This window comes from Chrysochloris asiatica, unplaced genomic scaffold, assembly GCF_000296735.1.
Source record: "Chrysochloris asiatica unplaced genomic scaffold, ChrAsi1.0 scaffold00099, whole genome shotgun sequence".
Lineage (NCBI taxonomy): Eukaryota > Metazoa > Chordata > Mammalia > Afrosoricida > Chrysochloridae > Chrysochloris > Chrysochloris asiatica.
Window position 1 is genome coordinate 11,310,867 of NW_006408617.1, and position 21,546 is coordinate 11,332,412.

Here is a 21,546-nt window from a genome sequence, read left to right on the forward strand (position 1 = left end):
ACAACAACAACAACAAAGAGATGCTGTAGAGCATGAAATCTGAAGGCTTTTTGCCTGTGAATTACTCAGATGTCAATTTTTCTTGAGTACCTCATCCGCCTCTGAGAGAGTTAGAAGCAGAGGATATTTAAAAGTAGGCTTTGGGCGACGTCCCCCTGCTGGCATTCACAGGAGCATTACTGGGCATACTCCTTAATGGTCACCCCTCCCTGCTTTCTGTAGCGATGTCAGTCTTGACTGTAGTAGAATCCTTTATTCTCTGTACTTATAAAAGGTCACCATATAGATGTGGACCTTTGCTAAATCATCACGGTGTATATGAGTTCCCTCACCTGGTTTGTCTTTGTCTTGAGTTTTTACTTCTGTTTAAGACTCAATAAAGAGTCCTGGTGTGGCGCAGTAGGATAAGCACTCAAAGTCGGTTTGAACCACAAGGTTAGCAGTTTAAACTCACCAGCCACTTCTTTGAATCCCTATACAGGGTCACTGAATCGGAACTGACTTGATGGCACTTAATGACAAAAACAACAATAGTATTTATATATCTGAAGGTAAGTTCTCTTTTCTCTTATAATAGATGATACTATTCACATCAGTCTTTTGAAAGTATTAGGAACCTATCAATGACTTACCTAGTAAGTGGTAATAAGGTGTTAGAACTGAGGCTTTGACACAATCGATTCCTCCTAGTATTTCTGCTAGCATTTTATACATGTGCTGTTGTACTCCACTCATGCTTCCAAAATCTTTGAGAATAAAAATAATTTGTTAATTTAAAATACATTTACCAGTTTTAGAATAAAAATCACTCCAATTTACAAACTAAAAATTAATGACTACCATATTTTTTGCACATAAATTGTCCACATAAATAACACATGCACACATATAACCCACATAGTGCTCTAACAAGGGAGTGGGGCTGCATAGTTTGTAAAAATACATATAAAATGCATTAAAAATACGTTAATTACACCCCCCAACAACCCAAAATGTATGAAGTGAAGACTAGCTTCTCAAATTATTTCAACCACTGAGTTAAAAAGTCATTCTTATATTATATCTGAAATCTCATTATAATAAACAAGACTCAATGTAATGACACTAAATTCAATAGAGGCTCTTTGCTCTCTACCAAAAGAGGGTCAGTGCCTAAGAAGAAGGATTTTTGTCCTAAGAAATTTTTATAACACAAATAGCATCTACATTAAACCAGGTCATGGCACTCTAAGGCCTTAAAGAGTTTGGACAATAATGGATTTTACTGCAGAACAAAGAACTAAGTTTGGCTTTTTGGATCTATTTTCTGAAAAAAGCCTGAGCAACTAAATGTTCTTTGTCTTTCTAAAATAACCAGGCAAGTATGGGCTACAGGATCCCACATCTGGCCAACTTATTTCAGGACGGGGGCAAGATGCAGTTGCTCATGAATATTCATTAAGTCCAGCATATTTAATTTCATCCATATTTATTGAGGTAGCAATGGCAATGGACTCTACCCTAGGAGCTGTCTCTTTATGTCTTCCTGGCTTAGTGAGAACATCTATTCATGAGAGCTGGTGCTATACCCAGGGGGCAATGGAAGCCTGCTGCTAGGTCCTCTCCCAGACTTTGAACTGATCCGTCTCCTACTCTATCTTTTCTGCTTTTGATAAATGGGTCACTGTGTGTACAGGTGATCAGGTAGTCTCTAGGCGTTCAGTGAATCATTCTAGTAAATTACTGAACCCACCAGGGATAGTGAAAACCAGCAGAACCTGATGTCTGCCTGTTTGGCATTAACTAGGGCAGAGTGCTGTCTTGTGAAGACCAGCCTTGGGTGGCAGGTGAACAGAAGTGAGATGTGTAGACAGTTTTGTAAAAACCTAAAGTTCGGTTGTTAGGGTGAAAGGGAAAGAAAGTATCACATGAGTGTCAAAGATGGAGAAGTAGGAAAGCAGGGGAGTGAATTATCTTTGCATTTGGAGATTTGGCCTTGTGTTGATATTTATTAACATTATTACCTAATCATTTACTTCACAATTAAACTCTACTATCTGACCAAAGAAAACTCAAACCTCTATTATACAGTTGTTGACAGAAACGGTCATGAAACCATGGAATCTGAAACTCAGGGCATTCCAAGCAGACTGCTCTATTTAACTCCATAAGACGAAGCTGGACCCTTGTATTTAGAGATGAAGGTAAAACTGAAATTAAAAAAAATATATTAATGGATTTTAAAGATTAGGCCTAACAGGATAACACATGTTTTCACACTTCATTTATCCCCATTACTGGTGGTTCCTTTTATTCTCATAAACTAATTTTATTTGTATATATATATCCTTTGAATTTAATGGTATTATTAGGACTAATGGTGGTGGTGGTGGTTATGTGATGTGGAGTCAGTTCCGACTCATAACTACCCTAGGAATTATCCTATTCCTTAATTGTTGTTGCCGCTGTTGTTAGGTGCCATCAAGTCGGTACCAACTCTTAGCGACCGTATGCACAACAGAACAAAACACTGCCCGATCCTGGGCCAATTTCACAATTTTTGCAAATACTAAAACCATATTTTCAAAAAACATTAAAAAATTTTTTTCATTGACAAGGTATTCTACCTCAGAAACCCTCTATAGGGTCGCTATGAGTCGGAACAACTCCACGGCACATAATAACAACAACAAATATTCTACATTTAGGAATCAATCCTAAGGAAACAGACTAAGATGAGGTAACTAATTTATGTGTAACAATTAATTATTTAAAGTAGTGAAGAATTGGGAACAACCTACATGATACAAAATTTTGTTACATTCGTATAAGAGCATACAGGTGAGCTTCCAAAAGTTTGTAGAAAAATGGAATTCCAAAACAAAATTTTTCCAACTAACTTTTTGAAGCCCCTTCAGATTATACTGCTGCTGTTAATGCCACCAAGTCAGTTCCAACTTGGTACAGTGTTTCTGAGGATGTAAATCTTTATAGGAGTAGAAAGTGGCAGGTGTGCTCGAATGGTCAACCTTGTGGTTTGCAGTCCAGTGCTTATTATACACAGCCACTGCACTGCCCCCTCATACTATGTAACCAATAAAAAAATTACATCAAAATATTTAAATATATAGGAGATCGTTCACAATACAGTTAATTTTTAAAAGAGCATATAAAAGTAAATATAAAAAATTCAAATTTTGCTTTAAAATATAGATTTAGATATATACATAACTTACATGTAAAAAAAGGAGATACAGAAAAGAAAATGTGGTTTTCTCTTAGGTGATTAAGATAATGAGCAATTTTTTATTTACTATTTTAGATGTATTTGTACTTTCCAAATTTTTCTATAATACACATGAAATACTTTTAGAAACAGGAAAATTATTAGTTTTATTAATATTTCAATGCTTTAGTATAACTAGCCCTAAAATTTGTATATAAAGTACAATTAATAATTTAATAGATTAAAATATGGATACATACGTTCAAGTTGAGAATCTAATTTGGATAAGAATTTGATGTCAAATATTGTCTTGATCAGATCTTCTGGAAAGTATTCCAGGATAGACAAAGAGAAACTAAGAAACACTAACATGAGAGGATCCAATGTACCTAAAACAAGATTAAAAATTTTTTTTAATTTCTATCATACACAATCTCAGGTATACATAAACACATACTTTGTTCAGGTAAAACCAGGTTTTTGTAAAAATGACAAACATGGCCTTGACAAAACGAATGTATACCAATCAGACCAGTAGTTAAGTGGTTACATTTGGATGAGGTGCATCAGCTGAAAAGGGGACGAGGGGAGAAGGGTCATGTTTCTTGGTCTGGCTGGGTACCAATTCCATTTGTACAAATTCCAAATATACAGTTTAGGAAATGTGAATGCTTCTGCACTACACTTCAATGCCAAGTGTTTTTAAATTGTCTTGAAAAGAGAAAGAATTCAAAACAAAGGAGAGTGCTATATATAGGAAGGAGAAGTGATCCCGGCTCTATGTCCTGGTGATAATAATAGTGCCCAGCAGGTGTTTAGTATCATTTTAGACTACAGGTGTTTAGGACCATTCTAGACTGCCTCATTAAATCTCATCTCAGTATACAGGAGGAATGATCACTATCTCTGTTTTAGATATGAGTGTGTGGAGGCACAGAGAAGTGACACAGTTGCCCAAGGTCACACAGTAAGTGGAAGGTAGGATTTAACCTCCAGCGTCCAACTCTGGAGTCCAAACTTCTATACCATGCTGTTCTCTGAGTATTTCAGATGTCCAAGCTAAGTGAAAACATACTTGAGGTTCAAGTCTTGGCCTAGCCCCTCTTCCCTTCTAGTCAGTATTGTAGTTGTACCTCAGTATAAGATTTGATGGGATTTACCTTTATGCAAAGAGACATTTCTAATGAGGGAAAGAGGAACCCATTGCTACTAAGTCAATTCTAACTCATAGGGACCATACGGGACAGAGTACAACTGCTCTATAGGGTTTCCAAGACTGTTTCTTTATGGAAACAGATAGCCTCATCTTTCTCCTGTGGAGTGGCTGGTGGGTTTGAACTGCCGACCTTACAGTCAGCAACCCAATGCTTAACACACTGTGTCACTAGAAGAGTCACCTAAAATGTCTTAGCAGCAGTATTCTTACAAAGAAAACATAACATTAAATCTTCACTTTTGGATTTTTGTTAATAAAGCAAAGATGAAGCCATGTTGTTGTTAGGTGCCACTGAGTTGGTTCCGACTCATAGCAACCTCAGGTACAAAAAACTGAAACAGTACCCTTTGCACAATAGAACAAAACACTGCCTGATCAGGCAATATCCTCACAATTGTTATGTTTGAGCCCACTGTTGCTGCCACTATGGTAATCCATCTCACTGAGAGTCTTCCTCTTTGTTGTTGAGCCTCTACTTTAACAAGCATGACGTCCTTCTCTAGGAACTGGTCCCTCCTGACAACATGTCCAAAGCGTAAGAGACAAAGTCTCACCAACGCACTTCCAAGCAACAAGCTAGCGCAGTTCTTCCAACACAAATCTATTTGTTCTTCTGGCAGTCTACGGTACTTTCAGAAATTCCTTGGCAATATCATAACTCAAATGCATCAATTCTTCTATGGTCTTCCTTATTCATTGCCTAGCTTTCACATGCATATGAGGTTATTGAAAATACCATGGCTTGGGTCAGGCACACATTAGTCCTCAAAGTGACATCTTTGCTCTGTTAATACTTCAAAGAAGTCTTTTGCAGCAGATTTGCCTAATACATCATTTTTTTTCTTGACTACTGCTTCCATGAGTGTTGATTGTGGATCCAAGTAAAATGAAATCTTTGAGATCAAGTCATAAACTAGGTTAATAGTGACTATCTTCACCAGCTAAACTAGTATTTATTCAGGATCAAAAAAATGAAGCCATTAGTTATTTAAATTTTTACTTATAAAGACCTCTAAGAATTTCCCCAATACTCTCTCATTAATTTTTTTTAAAAAGATCAAAGCTGTACTTCTCAACTAGTTAAGTTCATAAGCCTCCATTTACATAACATGAGAAAAGATATACTTGCATTTCCTTTTGGTTCTTAACACACTGTTAAACAACCAGAAGTGCACATCTGGAGTCAGTTTCAAGTTTCATCTTTCTGCAAAGACACACACTGCCCTTTTTACTTGCCTATTTATTTTTCATACTATACTAACCAGAGGCCTATGTTATTTTTGTTGTTTAAGTGCCATCGAGTTGGTTTTGACTCATAGTGGCCCTTTATAGGGTTCCCAAGGAGCAGCTGCTGGGTTAGAATCACCAAACTTATGGTTAGCAGTCCAGTGCTTATCCTACCACAGAACTCCGACCAGAGGCCTACTGTTGTTAAGTGCTGTGAAGTCGGTTCCAATGCATAGCAACTTTGCATAGGGTTTTCAAGGAGTGTCTGGTGGGTTTGAACTACTGACCCTGGGGTTCAAAATGACCTTGTGGTCCAGTGTTAGCAGTGGTGGTTGTGTGCTGTGGAGTCGATTCTGACTCATAGTGACCCTGTATAGGGTTTCCTAGACTATAAATCTTTACAGGAGCAGAAAGCCTCATCTTTCTCCCATGGAACATCTGGTAGTTTCAAATTGTTGACCTTGACGATAGCATCCCAACTCATAAACACTACACTACCAGAGCTTCTTCACCGAGGCTAGAGGAATCCTCAAATTTCTTGCCTGGAGAAAATTTTCAACTCTGAACTGAAACTATCCCTGCACTTCATTTAGCTGAATAAGTAAAGAATGTGTACGTCAAGCACTGAGCTCTTTCAAAGAGTTACCTGCATCAGATCCAGCTAAGGCAGCTAAAGCACAGATGAGTAGTTTACGGGATCGTGATTCTAAGTCAAATGAAAGTGAAAGAAGATGAGGAGAGACAGCAAGAAGAATGTAACCAATGCTACTGAACTGTACAAGCAAACACTGCTATACAGGGAAATATACATGTGCATCTACTGTGCATATTCTCATAAAAACCTCTAGAAATAAATCTTCATACACACACACACACAAAAGAAAAATTGACAGAAACAAATAGTTTGTTTCCAGGTGTGATATAAATATAAGGTTGTTGTTGTTATTAGGTACCATCGAGTCGGTACCGACTCATCCTGCGACCCAGTGCACAACAGAAAGAAACATTGCCCGATCCTAGGCCAACGTCACAAATATAAGGTACACAGCACTAATACAAGAAATTTTTGTCAAAAATCCTGTCTGAATCTAATCAAGTCTCAGCACCTGCTTACCAGAAATGCAGGTGGCAGAGAGGCACGTTCAAAGAAAACAAACAAAATCAGAATGTGGTACAATCCATAATACATGGTCAACATCCTCTATAAAAAGTCAATGCCAAGGAAAAAAACAAAAACAAAAGGAAGGAAAGTGACATGGCAATCAAATGCTGGTGGCTGTCTTTTTTAAAATGTTATAAAGACAATTTAGTGACATTGGTAAAATTGGATTCTAGACTAGGTAACATATTGGATAGGGACTTGGTCATTTTCTTAGTAGTAACCCAAAGTCCTGAATTTAGAAGTGACTCTTCTAATGGTTCCTCACACACACACATACAAATAAAATGTGGCAAAATGTTAATAATTATTAAAGCTGGATTGTGGGTATATACCACACAGTCCTGGTTTGGGCTGTGGGTTAATGCACTAGACTGCAAAGTTGGTTTGAACTGCAAGGTTAGCAGTTCAGGCTCACCAGTCACTCCTTGGAAATCCTCTACAGGGTCGTTATGGGTTGGAACCAACTCCATGGCACTCAACAACAACAACAACCACACAGATGACTGTTATACTGTTCTTTGAATTTTCCACATTTTGAAAAAGTTTGATAACTAAACGTCTGAGAAAAAAAAAGAGGGACATAAAAGAGACTAAAGAGACATATATTCTAAATTGTATGTGCTGCAGAGTCGGTTCCAACTCACAGAGACCCTAATTAGGAGGTTAGCAGTCTAGTACTCATGCTATAGTGCCACACCAGGGTCCGTATAGTCTAAACACAACATTGTTATCGTTGTGTGTTGTTTCCAATTCTATAGGCTAGAGTAGAAGTACCTCATAACGTTCCCTAAACTAGAATCTCCAAGGGGGTAGATCAGCAGGTTTTTTCTCCAGCAGAGCCACTAGTGGATTCACACCACAGACCTTGTGGTTAGCAGCTGAGCACATAAGGATTGTGCCACCAGGACTCCTTTAGATAGAACACACAGATGTTTGTTGTTAAGTGCTGTCGAGTCGTTTCCAACTCATAGCGACTCTATATAGGGTTTCTGAGGAGTGGCTTGTAGGTTTGAACCACCAACCTTGAGGTTAGCAGTCCAGTGCTTATCCTATAGCTCCACATAAGGACTCCATAAGAGACTACAATATGAGTGAAAGAGACTAAAGAGACAGGGCTACAACAATGGGAAAAGCAGAGGTACGACTATGAGGGTGGCGCAGCTTTAGGAATTGTGTTTCACTCTGTTGTACACAGGGTCACTATGAGTCAGAACTGACTTGAGGGCACCTAATAACAACAACAAGGAACTCTGGTAACGTAGTGGTTACAAATCGGGCTGCGAGCCGCAAGGTCAGCAGTTCGAAACTACCAGCTGTCCCATGGGAGAAAGATGAGACTCTCTGCTCCCATAAAGATTTACAGCCTCAGAAACCCTATGCAGGGTCACTATGAGTCGGAACTGACGCCATGGCACATAAGAACAACAATAACAACAACAAAGAAAAAACAGTAGCACCCAAACACAATCAGTGAAACCTGATGAGATTCTAGGCTAAAAGAATAATAAATAAACACAAACCACTAAGAGTACTGTGGGAACAATTAGGAAGACTTAAGTAAGGGCTGCATATTATATATTGTTGTTGTTAAATTCTGTAGAGTAGGTTCTGACTCATAGAAACACTGTATAGGGTTTCCAAAGAGTGGCTGGTGGGTTTGACCTGATGACCTTGTACTTAGCAGTCAGTACTTAGCCTATAGCGCCATAACTGGACTCCATATTATCTATTGTTGTTAAGTGCCATCAAGTAGGGTCTGACTCATAACGTTTCAGAGGAGAAGCTGATGAGGTTGAACTGCTGACCGTGCAGTTTAAACTGACCTTACGGTGGAGTGCTTACCCTGCCACACCACACCAGGACTCCGTATATTATATATTGTTGTTGTTGTTAAGTGCCGTTGAGTCGATTCTGACCCATAGCAACCTGGTATAGGGTTTCTGAGGAGCAGCTGGTGAGCTTGAACCGCCAATCTTACAATTCAAACGGCTTTGCAGTCTGATGCATTAAGCCACAGCACCACACTAGGACTCCATATTATATATTTTGTTGTTGTTGTTAAGTGCCATTGAGTCGGTTCCAACCCATAGCGACGCTGTATAGGGTTTCCAAGGAGCGACTGGTGAACTTGAACCTTGAAGTTCAAATGGCTTTGCAGTCTGACGCATTAACCCACAGTGCCACACCAGGACTCCATATTGTATATTGTTGTTGTTATGTGCCATGGAGTCAGTTTTGACTCATAGCGACCCTACATAGGATTTCCGAAGCCATAAATCTATACAGGAGCAGAAAGCCTCATCTTTCTCCCGCAGAATAGGCAGTAGTTTCGAACTGCTGACCTTGCGGCTTGCAGCCTGATTCATAACCACTACGCTACTAGAGAATAATTAATTTTCTTAACTGTGATAACAGCATTATAGGAGAATGCTATTATTCTTAGGATACATATGTTAACGTAATTAAGGGTGAAGGGTCATATGCCTACAATTTACAATGAATGGCTCAGAAAAAAAAAATCAGAAAGCAAGACAGAAACAAATACAGCAAATATGATAAAATGTTAATTACTGAATCTGCATGCACAGGGAGTACTCTTTGCTTTATCCTTTCCACTTTTCTGTAAGTTTGACATATTCTATAATAAAAATGTTTACTCATTAGGTATAGAAATCATACTATTACAACCACCTGTTCATTTGAGATCTCTTAGCCCAGTAGCAAGTATCCCCTGATATATTGATTCAATGAATTATCAAGCAATATACATACTTAGGTGAGAATGAAGATGTTGAATGCAAGTTCCCAAGAACTCATCCCTTTGAGGAGGATCATAGTTTAAGGTGCTGAATGGAAGAATAATTGCCAGGATGGAAAACGGATGGAGCTGGATCAACAGAACAAAATGTTTATAGTTTAAACATCAGTAAAACACAATTTAAAACCTAATTACTAGTTTAGGTAGTAGTCTGTTTTTTGTTTTTTTCTTTAACATGCTTATAGATGACTATAAAGAATGTGTCATTTTGTATATTGATTAATTTTCCCAATTGCTATAATCTATTTAACTACATTATTCATTAGTTGTTGTTGTTGTTAAGTGTCGTCGAGTCAGTTCCGACCCATAGCGACCCTGTACAGGGTTTCCGAGGGTGTAAATCTTTACGGGAGTAGAAAGCCTCATCTTTCTCCCACTTATTCATTAGTAGTAGTTCTAAATGTAGTAACACAGTGCTTACTTCTGTAGCATATATACTAAAATACTAACAGAAAAAAAAAAAATCAGACAATTTACAAATCACTTTGTTAGATCTAAAACCCTGTTTTAAAATTCATTTGTCTTTTTTTTTTTAAGGTTTTTATTGTGGATTGAGTGAAAGTTTACAGGGCACATCATCAGTTTCACATTCAACCATTCATATGACTTGTTTCATTACATTGATTATAATCCCCTCCATATATCATCAGTTAACAAGTGTTTCTCTCCTCTTTAGCTTTTTTTTTTGGGGGGGGTGGGGGTGGGACTTTGCCTTTTTGGAATTTACAGTCTCGGCTTTTGGGGAAGGTTTTTACATTTATCTGTGGATATCCAGGGCTCATGTATGCGATTACTAACAAGCATAACTGAATAATCAGATGAGGGACAGTTTGCTATGTCTGCTAGGTGGCTAAAGTCTGATCCTCAGAGCCTATGGTTTGGACGGTCTGCAACACTTGGGCCCACAGGGACTTGAACTCCTGACCAGGTCTGCACAGTCTGCATCAGATTCCCCCTTATTTATTATTTGTTTAAGGGACGCTGCCTGTCTTAGGCGGTCAGTGCGAATTCCTCTGTCTTACCTGTCATCAAAACTCATTGCAGCATGGCAATGGCTCTCTCTTAGGTTGCCAAAGTCCCATGTGATCCTTACCCGTCTCTGGCCACACGTCCAGCATAAGCAGCCGCCATCCGAAGAAGGCAGGGAGGGAGGAGACCAGCTGGGGACCCCATACGCAAGACGTTGCCAGACCACCACCTGCTCTAAGGTGACCAAGCAGGATCACTATGCTGAGGTTCAATCAAGTTCTTAGGGGATCTTAATCTCTAGCAGGGGTAGCAAATTAGTAGCCACTCAGTGCTCAACTTGAGAATTACTTATATCAGAAATTTGAGCATGTAGCTGATGGATATCCACAGACAAGTGGATATTATTCCACAACCTCCTAAAATGCTGTTGAATTAAGTTCCAATCAAGTTCTGGATTACTGAAAAATAACATAAATCTACTTATATCGTGAATAACCTTAGCTGGGAGTGTAAACTGGATATATTGAATCTTATTTCCCTTGAGCGATCTTCCTTTCTCTAAAGGATTTAGTCTGTTTTGTAAGCCTTTATCTATTTACTCTTGGATCATATGAGCGAGACTAATATCCCTAGACAGTTGATTTACATGGTGGGCAGGGCAAAAAAGGTAACAATTCCTATCAGTGCAGTGATTCTTGACATGAGAGCAAAGACACGTGGCACGTTTAAGGGCCTGGCACCGCAATGATAGCCTAGCTTCTGAAAACTTTAACAGGCAATAAAACTTACGATGGTTGATGAATGATTGCAAAGTCAGTAACATCTATTAACTCCCCATTCCCCCCGCCCGACAGGCAAAGCAGCAGAAAGTCTCTGGAGTTTAACCAGTTCTCTAAGGGTTAAACAGTTCTTAATTTTCATTTGTCTTTAAAATGAATAATAACTGCATCCCTATTTCTAAGAAGATACTTAGTGCTTTTTAAAGAACCAAATTATTATCTAATTAGGGATGTTTCTGGACTTCAATTTATAATCATCAGCACTCATTTTTCTTTCCTCACTCATTCTCTTATTATTCATTCATTCATAGAACCCTTAATGGCTGCCAGGAATTTCGCTAAGCAAATAAGACAGATTTTTTCCATTTGTGAAGAAAATACTATCTAATAAGTAAACGCCTAAATCTGACATATAAAACAGAGATTTTGTAAGTGAATTGTTTCTCACATAATTCCAAAAAGCAGCATTTTACAAGTAAGTTCTAAAAATAAATCCAAAAGATGCATTAATATAAGGATACTAAATGTCGGTGGATACCATATCATTTTTTCAGTTTTCATACTTACACTTTAAATAAAGTTGCTTTTAAATAATAAAAGTAATATCACAGGACTATAGAAAATAAGAAAAAGGAAAAATAAGGTAAGAAAATAAGAAGAAGGAAAAACAGACATCACTAACCTAATATAATTATTATAATTTGCAAGCACTTTCCTCTAGTCAATGAATTTTGACCACTGATCTTTGACAGTATTGTAATGACCCAAAGGATCATTGTTAATTATCCTCAAGTGGCAATGCTGAGGCAAAGAAAATGGCTTTAAGGGCCAGTGTAAGGAAGAGGACAACCTTGCTGAACCAGAACCAGAAAACAGTTTAATTTTTAAACTTCAAATTCTATTCAAAATTCTCAAATTTCATATTAAAAAAAAAAAAAAAAACGATGCTTCTAGAAGTTGGCAACCATATAAAACTAATGCATCCCATTTAAATTTTACCTTTTCAATCTGTTGAAGGACCACTGAAGCTATCCTATCAAGTAGCACAGTATTGAGGTAGTTAGTTCTAGAAATGAAAGACGCGATCCCCGCGACATTTGTGAAATTAATGTCATTCACCATCCGCTGTAAAGCTGCCATTGTTTCTTCAAGAAGTGACTCCAGGAACCAGTCTCCTTTTATAGATTTAAGTTCCTCCCATAACAGATTCAAATTGTTACTTTCTTGCAGCCTAAGACGTCCATAGTGATCTAAGTTTTGAAGCAGTTTCAGTTGTCTCCCGTTAATGCTATTCGAATACCTGTGATCATTCTGAATCCATCTTAAAACAGAGAGGGCAAGATTATTCAGATTGCTGAGGTCACACTGTGTCATAACTGCTTCTATTCGGGAAATCACTGCTTCATCGAAATGAGGCAAAGGAAGCATGGAAATAGCACAGACCAGCATGGAGGTCTCAGTAGGCATGATACTAGTCTTCAAATAACTAAAAAAGAAAGGGGAAGAAAGTGAGAACAAAATCAATACATCATCCACAAAACCCAAAATATATACAAATTAAAATAGGAATATACTGTTATTATCAGAGGTGTGACAGGATTAAGATACATTTCTTTAAGAACACTGGAAGATAACAAGCCCATAACATGTTATTAGGGAAAGAGCAAATATTCTGAAGCACACCTCAAAAAAAAAAAAAGATTTTTTTTTTTTAATGGAAAAATAAAACTTGAGTTTCTGAGTAAATAAAAGGTGAGTATCAAAAACTATAACAGCTACAGCCAGAATTCAGGCTGAAGTTGCAGTGTTGTAGTACAGTGAATTATGGTTCAGCTACCATATATAGTCCTTGTAACTCCCACCAAATGACTGGGTGAGACCATGCAAACAGGATGTATGGGACTCTAATGTTGGGATTGGTTAGTTGTGCCATCCTGCTGGATTTTAAATGACCAGAAGCAGTAACAGTTGATTGCAGGACCATCAAGAAGAGCCACAAGCTGAGTGTGAGATCTGTGTGCAGAAAAGCAACGGCGGCAAAGACAACAGCAAAGACAGGCTTCCTAGTCCACAGACTGAGTAAGGCTGAGTGGCTTTGGACAGGAGACTGGCTTGAAGAATAGGCCCTTTGGGCATTTATCTGCAGTGCTTAAATAAAAGCTTGTAACATCTGCATGGAGGAGACAGAGACCAAGGGGACACATGACTGAGAAACAGCGGTGTGCTTGTGGTTCAGCTGAGAAGAGGTACTCCTGACTGAATTGCTGTATCCCGGGTTGTTAATGATCTTGAATTCTACCCTATTAACTTCCCTAATGAATTTTATGAGTATTGTCTGTGAATTCTGTGTGGTCACTTCAATGGCTTATCTAGCCCAGCAGGGAAGTTGGTTGGTACCAGACTAGGGTAAAGATTGGCGAGTGGATGCATGTCTGACTTCCTTCCCATAGGCTGATTTTCCTCAATCCCTCTTGTGAGGCTGGGAGAGTCAGACATGACCCCAACGCCATTATGGTCAATATGATGCAGCAGGGCCTGACATACAGTGATCACTCAATAATACTAGTTCCCTTCCGACTTCTGTGATATAAACAGTTCAACCTTAAACAAAACACACAAAAGATACACAATTGATCCCATTCTCTATTCTTCCTTTTCCATACACCCATGGTTAAGAGTCCTACCACCAGTTAAAGAGTCAATAAAAACTGGAAGCTTTAGAAGAATTTTTAGGTTTAGAAGGGACAATCAAATAAATACAAATTAAAATGTACTTGTCCTTCTTGTGATTCAATAGTGAATAATTGCTATGAGGACTAACTGTGAGGGTCAGAAATGTAAAGGTAGATATTTTGTAATAAAAGGAGGGGACTGACTGCTTTTGCAGTCCAGGAGCAGAGGTCCTTGGGACCATCAAGTGAGAAGAGCAGAGTGTAGGACCCTACCCAGAGAAGCACTGACACCAGAAAAGGAGGCAGAGACGATGACATAGACAGATGTAGCGAGGACACTGGACTCAGGGAGGGAGAGGGGCTGTGTGCTGATGGCTGGGAGGCAGGCCTGTGGGGTGTACCCTTTGGAAGTTTGATGATGTATGGAGGGAATTGTAATCATTGCAATGAAACAAAATACGATAGGATGAATGTAAAACTGATGTTCTTCCATGTAAACCCACTAATTCACACACACACAAAAATGTACTTGTCTTATTTAAAATTGTTGTTGTTAGGGGCTGATGAGTCGGTACCTACTCATAGAGACGTTACGTAAAATAGAACGAAACACTGAGCCAACCTCACAATCATTGCTATGCTTGAGCCCACTGCTGCTGCCACTGTGCCAATCCATCTCATTGGAGGGGTCTTTCTCTTTTTTGCTGACCCTCCACTTTACCAAGCATGATACTCTTCTCCAGGGACTAGTCCCTCCTGATAATATGTCTAAAGTATGAGAGAGGAAGTCTGGCCATCCTGGCTTCTAAGGAGTAGTCTGGCTGTACTTCTTCCAATTTGGACTTGTTTATTCTTTTGGGTGTCCATGATGCTTTTAATATCTTCCTCCAACACCATAACTCAAATGTATAAATTCTTCTACGGTCTTCTTTATTATTTTACATTAACATATTAAAATGAAAATCATAATATTCAATACAAAGGAACCCTGGGTACACATTGGGCTGCTAGCCGACAGGTCAGCATTTCGAACCCACCAGCTGCTCCACAAGAATAAGATAAGGCTTTCTGCTGCATAAAGATTTACAGTCTCAGAAACCCCACAGAGCAGTTCTACTCTGCTATATAGGGTCTCAATGAGAGTCAGAATCAACTCATGGCAGTGGGTGGCTAGTAAATGAACACTATACAATATGCAGGCTAGTAAATGAACACTATACAATATGCACTGTTGTTGTTGTTGCCAAATACTGCGGAGTTGGTTTCAACTCATACCACCACTGCAGTTTCCAAAGCTGTAAATCTCTGCAGGAGCAGAGCCTTATCTTTCTCTCATGGAGCAGTTGATGGGCTTTAACTACCTAGCTGTGATTCACTGTCCAGTGTATAGCCTACAGAATCACCATGCTATTAAGAAACTTAGAAAGTGGATGGAACCTTTCAGAAGAGTAATTCAGTATCATGGCTCAAGAGCTTTGAAATGATACCATGTCTATCATTTGACATAGTCAGCTCCGCTTTAGGAAACTAGCCAAAGTAAATAATCTACAACGTGGGAAAAGAATTGTGTATACTTTTCATCACACTATTAATATGGGCAAAAATAGAAAATAATCTAAGTATTCAAAGATGAGGTATAATTAAGAGAATTTGTAGCACAGTGTATAATAAGGCATTAGAAATATTTACAAAAAGCTCTAAATACGTGAAAAAGTGCTTATAAAGTTAACTTAAAAAGAAAAACAACAACCTGTATATTCATGATTCTCATAAATACACCTTCAAGAAAATAAGCTAAACTGTTAACAGTGCTTGAATGGGTTTATAAATGACTTTTCCTTTCTTAAAATAGTTTCCATTTTCTAATTTTTCCAAAATGATTGTTTTTTACATAATACTTAGAACAGTACCTGACACATAATTATTGTTGTTGTTGTCAGGTGCCATCGAGTCAGCACCGACTTATAGCGACCTTCCGCACAGCAGAACGAAACAATGTCCAATCCAGGGCCAACCTCACTACTGTTGCCACACTTGAGTCCATCGATGCTGCCCCTTGGCCAATCCATCTCGTTGGGGCGTCTTCCTCTTTTTCTCTGACCTTCCATCTTACTAAACATGATGTCCTTCTCCAGCGACTGTTCCCTCCTGACAATATGTCCAAAGTATGAGAGACAAAGTTTGGCCATCTTGGCCTCTAAGGAGCACTCTGGCTGCACTTCTTCCAAAACAGATCTGTTGTTGTTAGGGGCCATCAAACCATCCCGACTCATAGTTCCAATTACAACAGGATGAAACACTACCCTGTCCTGCACCATCCTCAAAATTGTTATACTTGAGTCCCCTCTGGCTGCTATTGTGCCAATCTATCTTATTGGGGGGTCTACCTCGTTTTCGCTAATCCTCTACTTGCCCTTCTCCTATCTCATTTTCGCTAATCCTCATGATGCCCTTCTCCAGGGACTGGTCCCTCCTGATAACATGTCTGAAGTATGAGAGATGAAGTCTTGTCACCCTGGTTTCTAAGGAGCATTCTGGCTGTACTTCTTCCAACACAGATTCGTTTGTTCTTTTGGCAGTCCATGGTACTTTTAATATTCTCCTCCAACACCATAACTCAACTGCATCAATTCTTCTACAGTCTTCCTTATTCAATGTCCAATTTTTGCATGCATATGAGGTTACTGAAAATACCATGGCTTCAGTCAATCGCACTTTAGTCCTTAAACTGGTATTTTTGCTCTTTAACAAATTTAAAGAGGTCTTGTGCAACAGATGTATGAACACAGTATATCATTTTATTTACTTAACTCTTTATTGTGAATTGAGTGACAGTTTACAGATAATCAGTCCCACATTCATTTCACGTCATTACAATGATTGCAATCCACTCCATGTACCATCAATTAACAGTATTTATCTCTATTCACTTTATTTCTTGTCTCCCCCTACCTTTAACCAACACAGAATGTTTCATTTAGCAAGAATATCTTTTCTTCTTAACTTTTTATAATAGTGGTCTCATGCAATGTTTGTCCTTTAGTGATTGACTAATTTCACTCAGCATAATGTCCTCCAGGTACATCTATGTTGTGAGGTGTTGGGTAGATTCTCTGTTGTTCTTCAACGTTGAGTCATATTCCATGTGTATACCTACCAAAGTTTGTTTAACCATTCTGTTGATGGGCATTTAAGCTGTCCCCATTATTATGCAATTATGAAGTGTCACAATGAACATAAATGTGCATATATCTACTCATGTCACAGCTTTTATTTCTTGAGGCTATATACCAAGTAAAGGGATTACTGGATCATACAGTATTTCTATTTCCAACTTTTTGAGAAAGTACCATAATGTTTTCCATTGTGGTTGCACATTTTACAGTCCCATCAGCAGTACAGGAGGGTCCCAGTCTCTCCACACCCTTGCTAGCACTGGTGGTTTTCTATTTTATGGAACTTTGTTATTAATGCTGGAGTAAGATATCTTGTTGTTTTGATTTGCATTTCTCTAATGGCTAATGATCGTGAGCATTTCTTCATGTTTGTTGACCACCTGAATTTCTTCTTTGGTAAAGTATCTGCTCATGTCCTCTGTTCATTTTTAAATTGGATTGTCTTCTTTTGTTGAAGTGTTCTATAAATTTTGGAAAATATTCCTTTATCTGATATTAGCTGACAAGCATTTTTCCCAGTCTGTGGAATGAATCTCTTTTTAATCTTTTGGTGAAATACTATGATGCACATAGTATCTAATTTTTAGGTAGTCAAAGATCAACTGACCATTAGGTAGATAGATTTGCTTTTGGGCTCTCAATTCTGTTCCATTGATTTATATGTCTTTCATTGTACCAATACCAGGCTGTTTTGACTTTTGTAGATGTGCAGTAGGTTTTGAGGTTGGGAAGTGAGAGGCCTCCTACTTTGCTCTTCTTTTTGATTAATGTTTTGTTTATCCAGGGTCTCTTTCCTTTCCATATAAAGTTAGTGATGAGTTTTTCCATCTGTTTAAAGAATGATGTTGGAATCTGGATTGGGATAGCATTATATAAATATATAGGTTACTTTGGATAATGTAGATATTTTCACCACGCTATCTTCCGATCCATGAGCAATATACATTCCTTATTTTCTGCAGGTCTCCTTTGGTTTCTTACAGTAGCTTTTTGTAATTGTCTTTGTATACGTCTTTTGTTTCACTGGTTAGATTTATTCCCAAGTATTTCACCTTTTGTGTGCCTATTGTAAATGGTATTGTTTTCCTGATTTCTTTTCCAGCTCTCTCTTAATTAGTGTAAAGGAATCCAAATGATTTTTGTATGTTGATCTTAAACACTGCCATTTTGCAAAATCTATAGATGAATTATAATAATTTTCTTGCAGAGTCATTAGGATTTTCTAAGCAAAGGATCATATCGTCTGCAGATAAAGATTTTTACTTCTTTGCCAATTTGGATGCCTTTAATTTCTCTTTCTTGCCTTATATCTCTGGCTAAGACTCCAACACAATATTGAATGTTGTTGTTGTTGTTAAGTGCCATTAGATTCAGTTCTGACTCACAGGGAACCTCTATAGGACTTCCAAGCAGTGAGTGGTGCATTTGAACCACCAACTTTGTGGTCTGCTAATCCTACAGCACCATACCAGTGATGGACATTCTTGTCTGCTTTCTGTTGTCAAGGGAAATTATTTTACTTTCTCACCATAGAGTGATTTGGGCTGTTGGTTTTGTATATATGCCCTCAGTTATGTTAAGGAATTTCCCTTCTATTCCTATTTTGTTGTATGTTTTTATCAGAAATGAGTGTTGGATCTTGTCAAATGCCTTTTCTGCATCAACTGACATGATCATGTGATTGTTTTCCTTATGTGGTGAATTACATTGTTTCTCTAATACTGAACCATCCCTATGTACATGATATGAATCCCACTTGTTCATGAGGTATTGCTTTATTGACATGACTGATTTAAACAATGAAAACTAAAAAACACTGCTGAAACAGAATAAAGAAAACTTAAATAAATAGAAAGATGGTTCATGTTCATGAATTGAAAAACTTAATAATATTCAGAAGTCAATACTACCCAAGCAATCTACAGATTCAACACAATCCTGATAAAAATTTCAACAGCCTCTTGACAGAAATAGAAAAACCAATTCTCAATTTAATATGGAAATGGGAAGATGTCCTGAATAGGTGAAGAAATGTTTCCTGATTTTAGAATATACTATGCTAGGGTCCTGGTGTGGCGATGTAGGATAAGCACTGAACTGAACTGCTAACCACAAGGTCAGAGGTCCAAATCCATTGATCACTACTAGAAAACCTTATAGGGTCACTATGAACTAACTCAATGGCTTTTAACAACAATCACAAGATACAGCTAAAGTAATCAAAACAGCCTTGTACTAGTATTAACAATAGAAATCTCATAAAGCAATGGAACAGAATTGAGAGTCCAAAAACAAACCCACACATCCATGATCAACTGATTTTTGACAAGTGTACTATGTCCATTCAATGGGGAAAGAAGGTTTGGAGATTTAGGGTCATGAATGTACATATGCTGAAAAACAAAATAGGATCCAAATTCAAAAATGGTTAACGCCTTAATTGTATAAACTAAAATCATAAAATTCTTAGAAGAACAGGCAGGGACAATGTCAGGTCTAGCTTTCAAAAATGGATTCTATAATATAGCAAAAGTACAAGCAGTAGAAGACAAAATAAATAAGTGGGCCCTCAGAAAAATTAAAAATGTTTGTTCATTAGAAGACTTTACCAAAAAAGTGAAAAGGCAGCTCTAACTGGGCGAATATCTTAGGACCAATATATCCTACAAGAACCTTATAGCCAAAAAACATATAAAACTTCAACAACTTACCAACAAAAGACAAATAACCCAATCATAAAATGGGCAAAAGACTTGAGTAGATATTTAACCAAATAGGGTATTCAAATTCAAACAGAAGATACCCAACTGTCATTAGCCTTCAGAGAGATTCAAATCAAAACCACAAGATATCATTTCACTTCTATTAGAATAAACAAGATAAGATACGCAAAATCCAGAAAATAACAAGTGTTGGAGAGGATGTGGGAAAATAAGAATCATTACCCATTGCGGGTAGGGATGCAAAATGATACAGCCATTGTGAAAGATGGTTTGGAGGTTCTTTAGTAACTAAAAATAGAAGTAGCATGCTGTTATTATTGTTCGGTGCCTTTGAGTCAGTTCTGACTTATAGCGATCTTATGCACAACAGAACCGACTCGACAGCACTTAACAACAACAACATGCACAACAAAATGAAAGACTGCAACATCCTGCACCATCCTCACAATTATTGTTAAGCACGAGTCCATTGTTGTTGTTGCTGCTGCTGCATCAATCCATCTTGTTGGAGATCTTCCTCTTTTTCAAAAACTATCCACTTTACCAAGCATGATGTCCTTCTCCAAGGACTGGCCCCTCCTGATAGCATACTCAAAGTATGAGAGATGAAGTCTCACCATCCTGACTTCTAAAGAGCATTCTGTCTGGACTTCTTCCAAGATGGATTGGTATGTTCTTCTGGCAGTTCACAGTACTTTTAATATTCTCCGACACCATAATTCAGATGCACTGACTCTTCTCGAGTCAATGTACAACTTCACTGTACAACTTTCACATGCGTAGGAGGTGACTGAAAATACCATGGCCTGGGTTAGATGCACCTTAGTCCTCAAACAGACATTCTTGCTGTTGAACACTTTAAAGAGGTCTTGTGCAGCAGATCTGCAAATCAAGTGAAATCGTTTGATTTCTGGACTGCTGCATTCAGGAGTGTTAACTGTGGATCCAAGCAGAATGAAGTCTTTGACAACTTCAATCTTTTCTAGTTCAGTTGTAAAGAATTTTGTTTTCCTTACACTGAGGTGCAATCCATACTGAAGACTGTATTCTTTGATTTTCATCAGTAAGTGCTTCAAAGTCTCTTCATTTTGAGCAAGCAAGGTTGTTTATATGCATATTGCACGTTGTGTTGCAAATATCATCGCTCAGATTAAGTGCCCTTAGCCTCATTTCCATTATATACCAGACATGGGTATTGGTAGGATGGGCATGGACAGAGACGTACCTTGTATTTTTAATAATAAGCTAAGTGATTCTTCCTCCACAATGTTCCAGCTACCTCTGTATCCAATTAAACAAAACAAATGTTGAGGCTATACAATGAAAAATTAAATAAATACTTCTCATCTAATCTTACCTAAGCAGTAATTCTCTGAGTTTCCCGAAAATGTCTTTACTTTGAAAACGCAGAAAAATCAGTGCTTGAATTATCTTCAATAAGTCTAGTGGTTTATAACTATCCAAGTGTTTATACACAACTGAAGCAATTCTAAAAAAGAATAATAAAATACATATTATAACCAATTCACTCATTTATGATTATTAGACATGTACTGAGGAGCTTTTGCTAACAATATTCTATGTACTAGAGAAAGAGCA

The 21,546-nt window shown here is 37.9% G+C and overlaps 1 protein-coding gene across 1 annotated transcript in view; it reads right to left on the reverse strand.

Moving 5' to 3' along the window:
• Positions 1-21,546, reverse strand: part of FASTKD1 (FAST kinase domains 1) — a 54,322-nt gene that overhangs the window by 13,974 nt on the left and 18,802 nt on the right. The window contains exons 6-11 of the mRNA XM_006867022.1: positions 21,305-21,436; positions 12,376-12,862; positions 9,583-9,697; positions 3,466-3,594; positions 2,058-2,189; positions 633-746 (exon numbers count right to left, since the gene is read on the reverse strand). Coding sequence (XP_006867084.1) covers positions 633-746; positions 2,058-2,189; positions 3,466-3,594; positions 9,583-9,697; positions 12,376-12,862; positions 21,305-21,436 — 1,109 coding nt within the window. The remainder of the gene's footprint in view (positions 1-632; positions 747-2,057; positions 2,190-3,465; positions 3,595-9,582; positions 9,698-12,375; positions 12,863-21,304; positions 21,437-21,546) is intronic.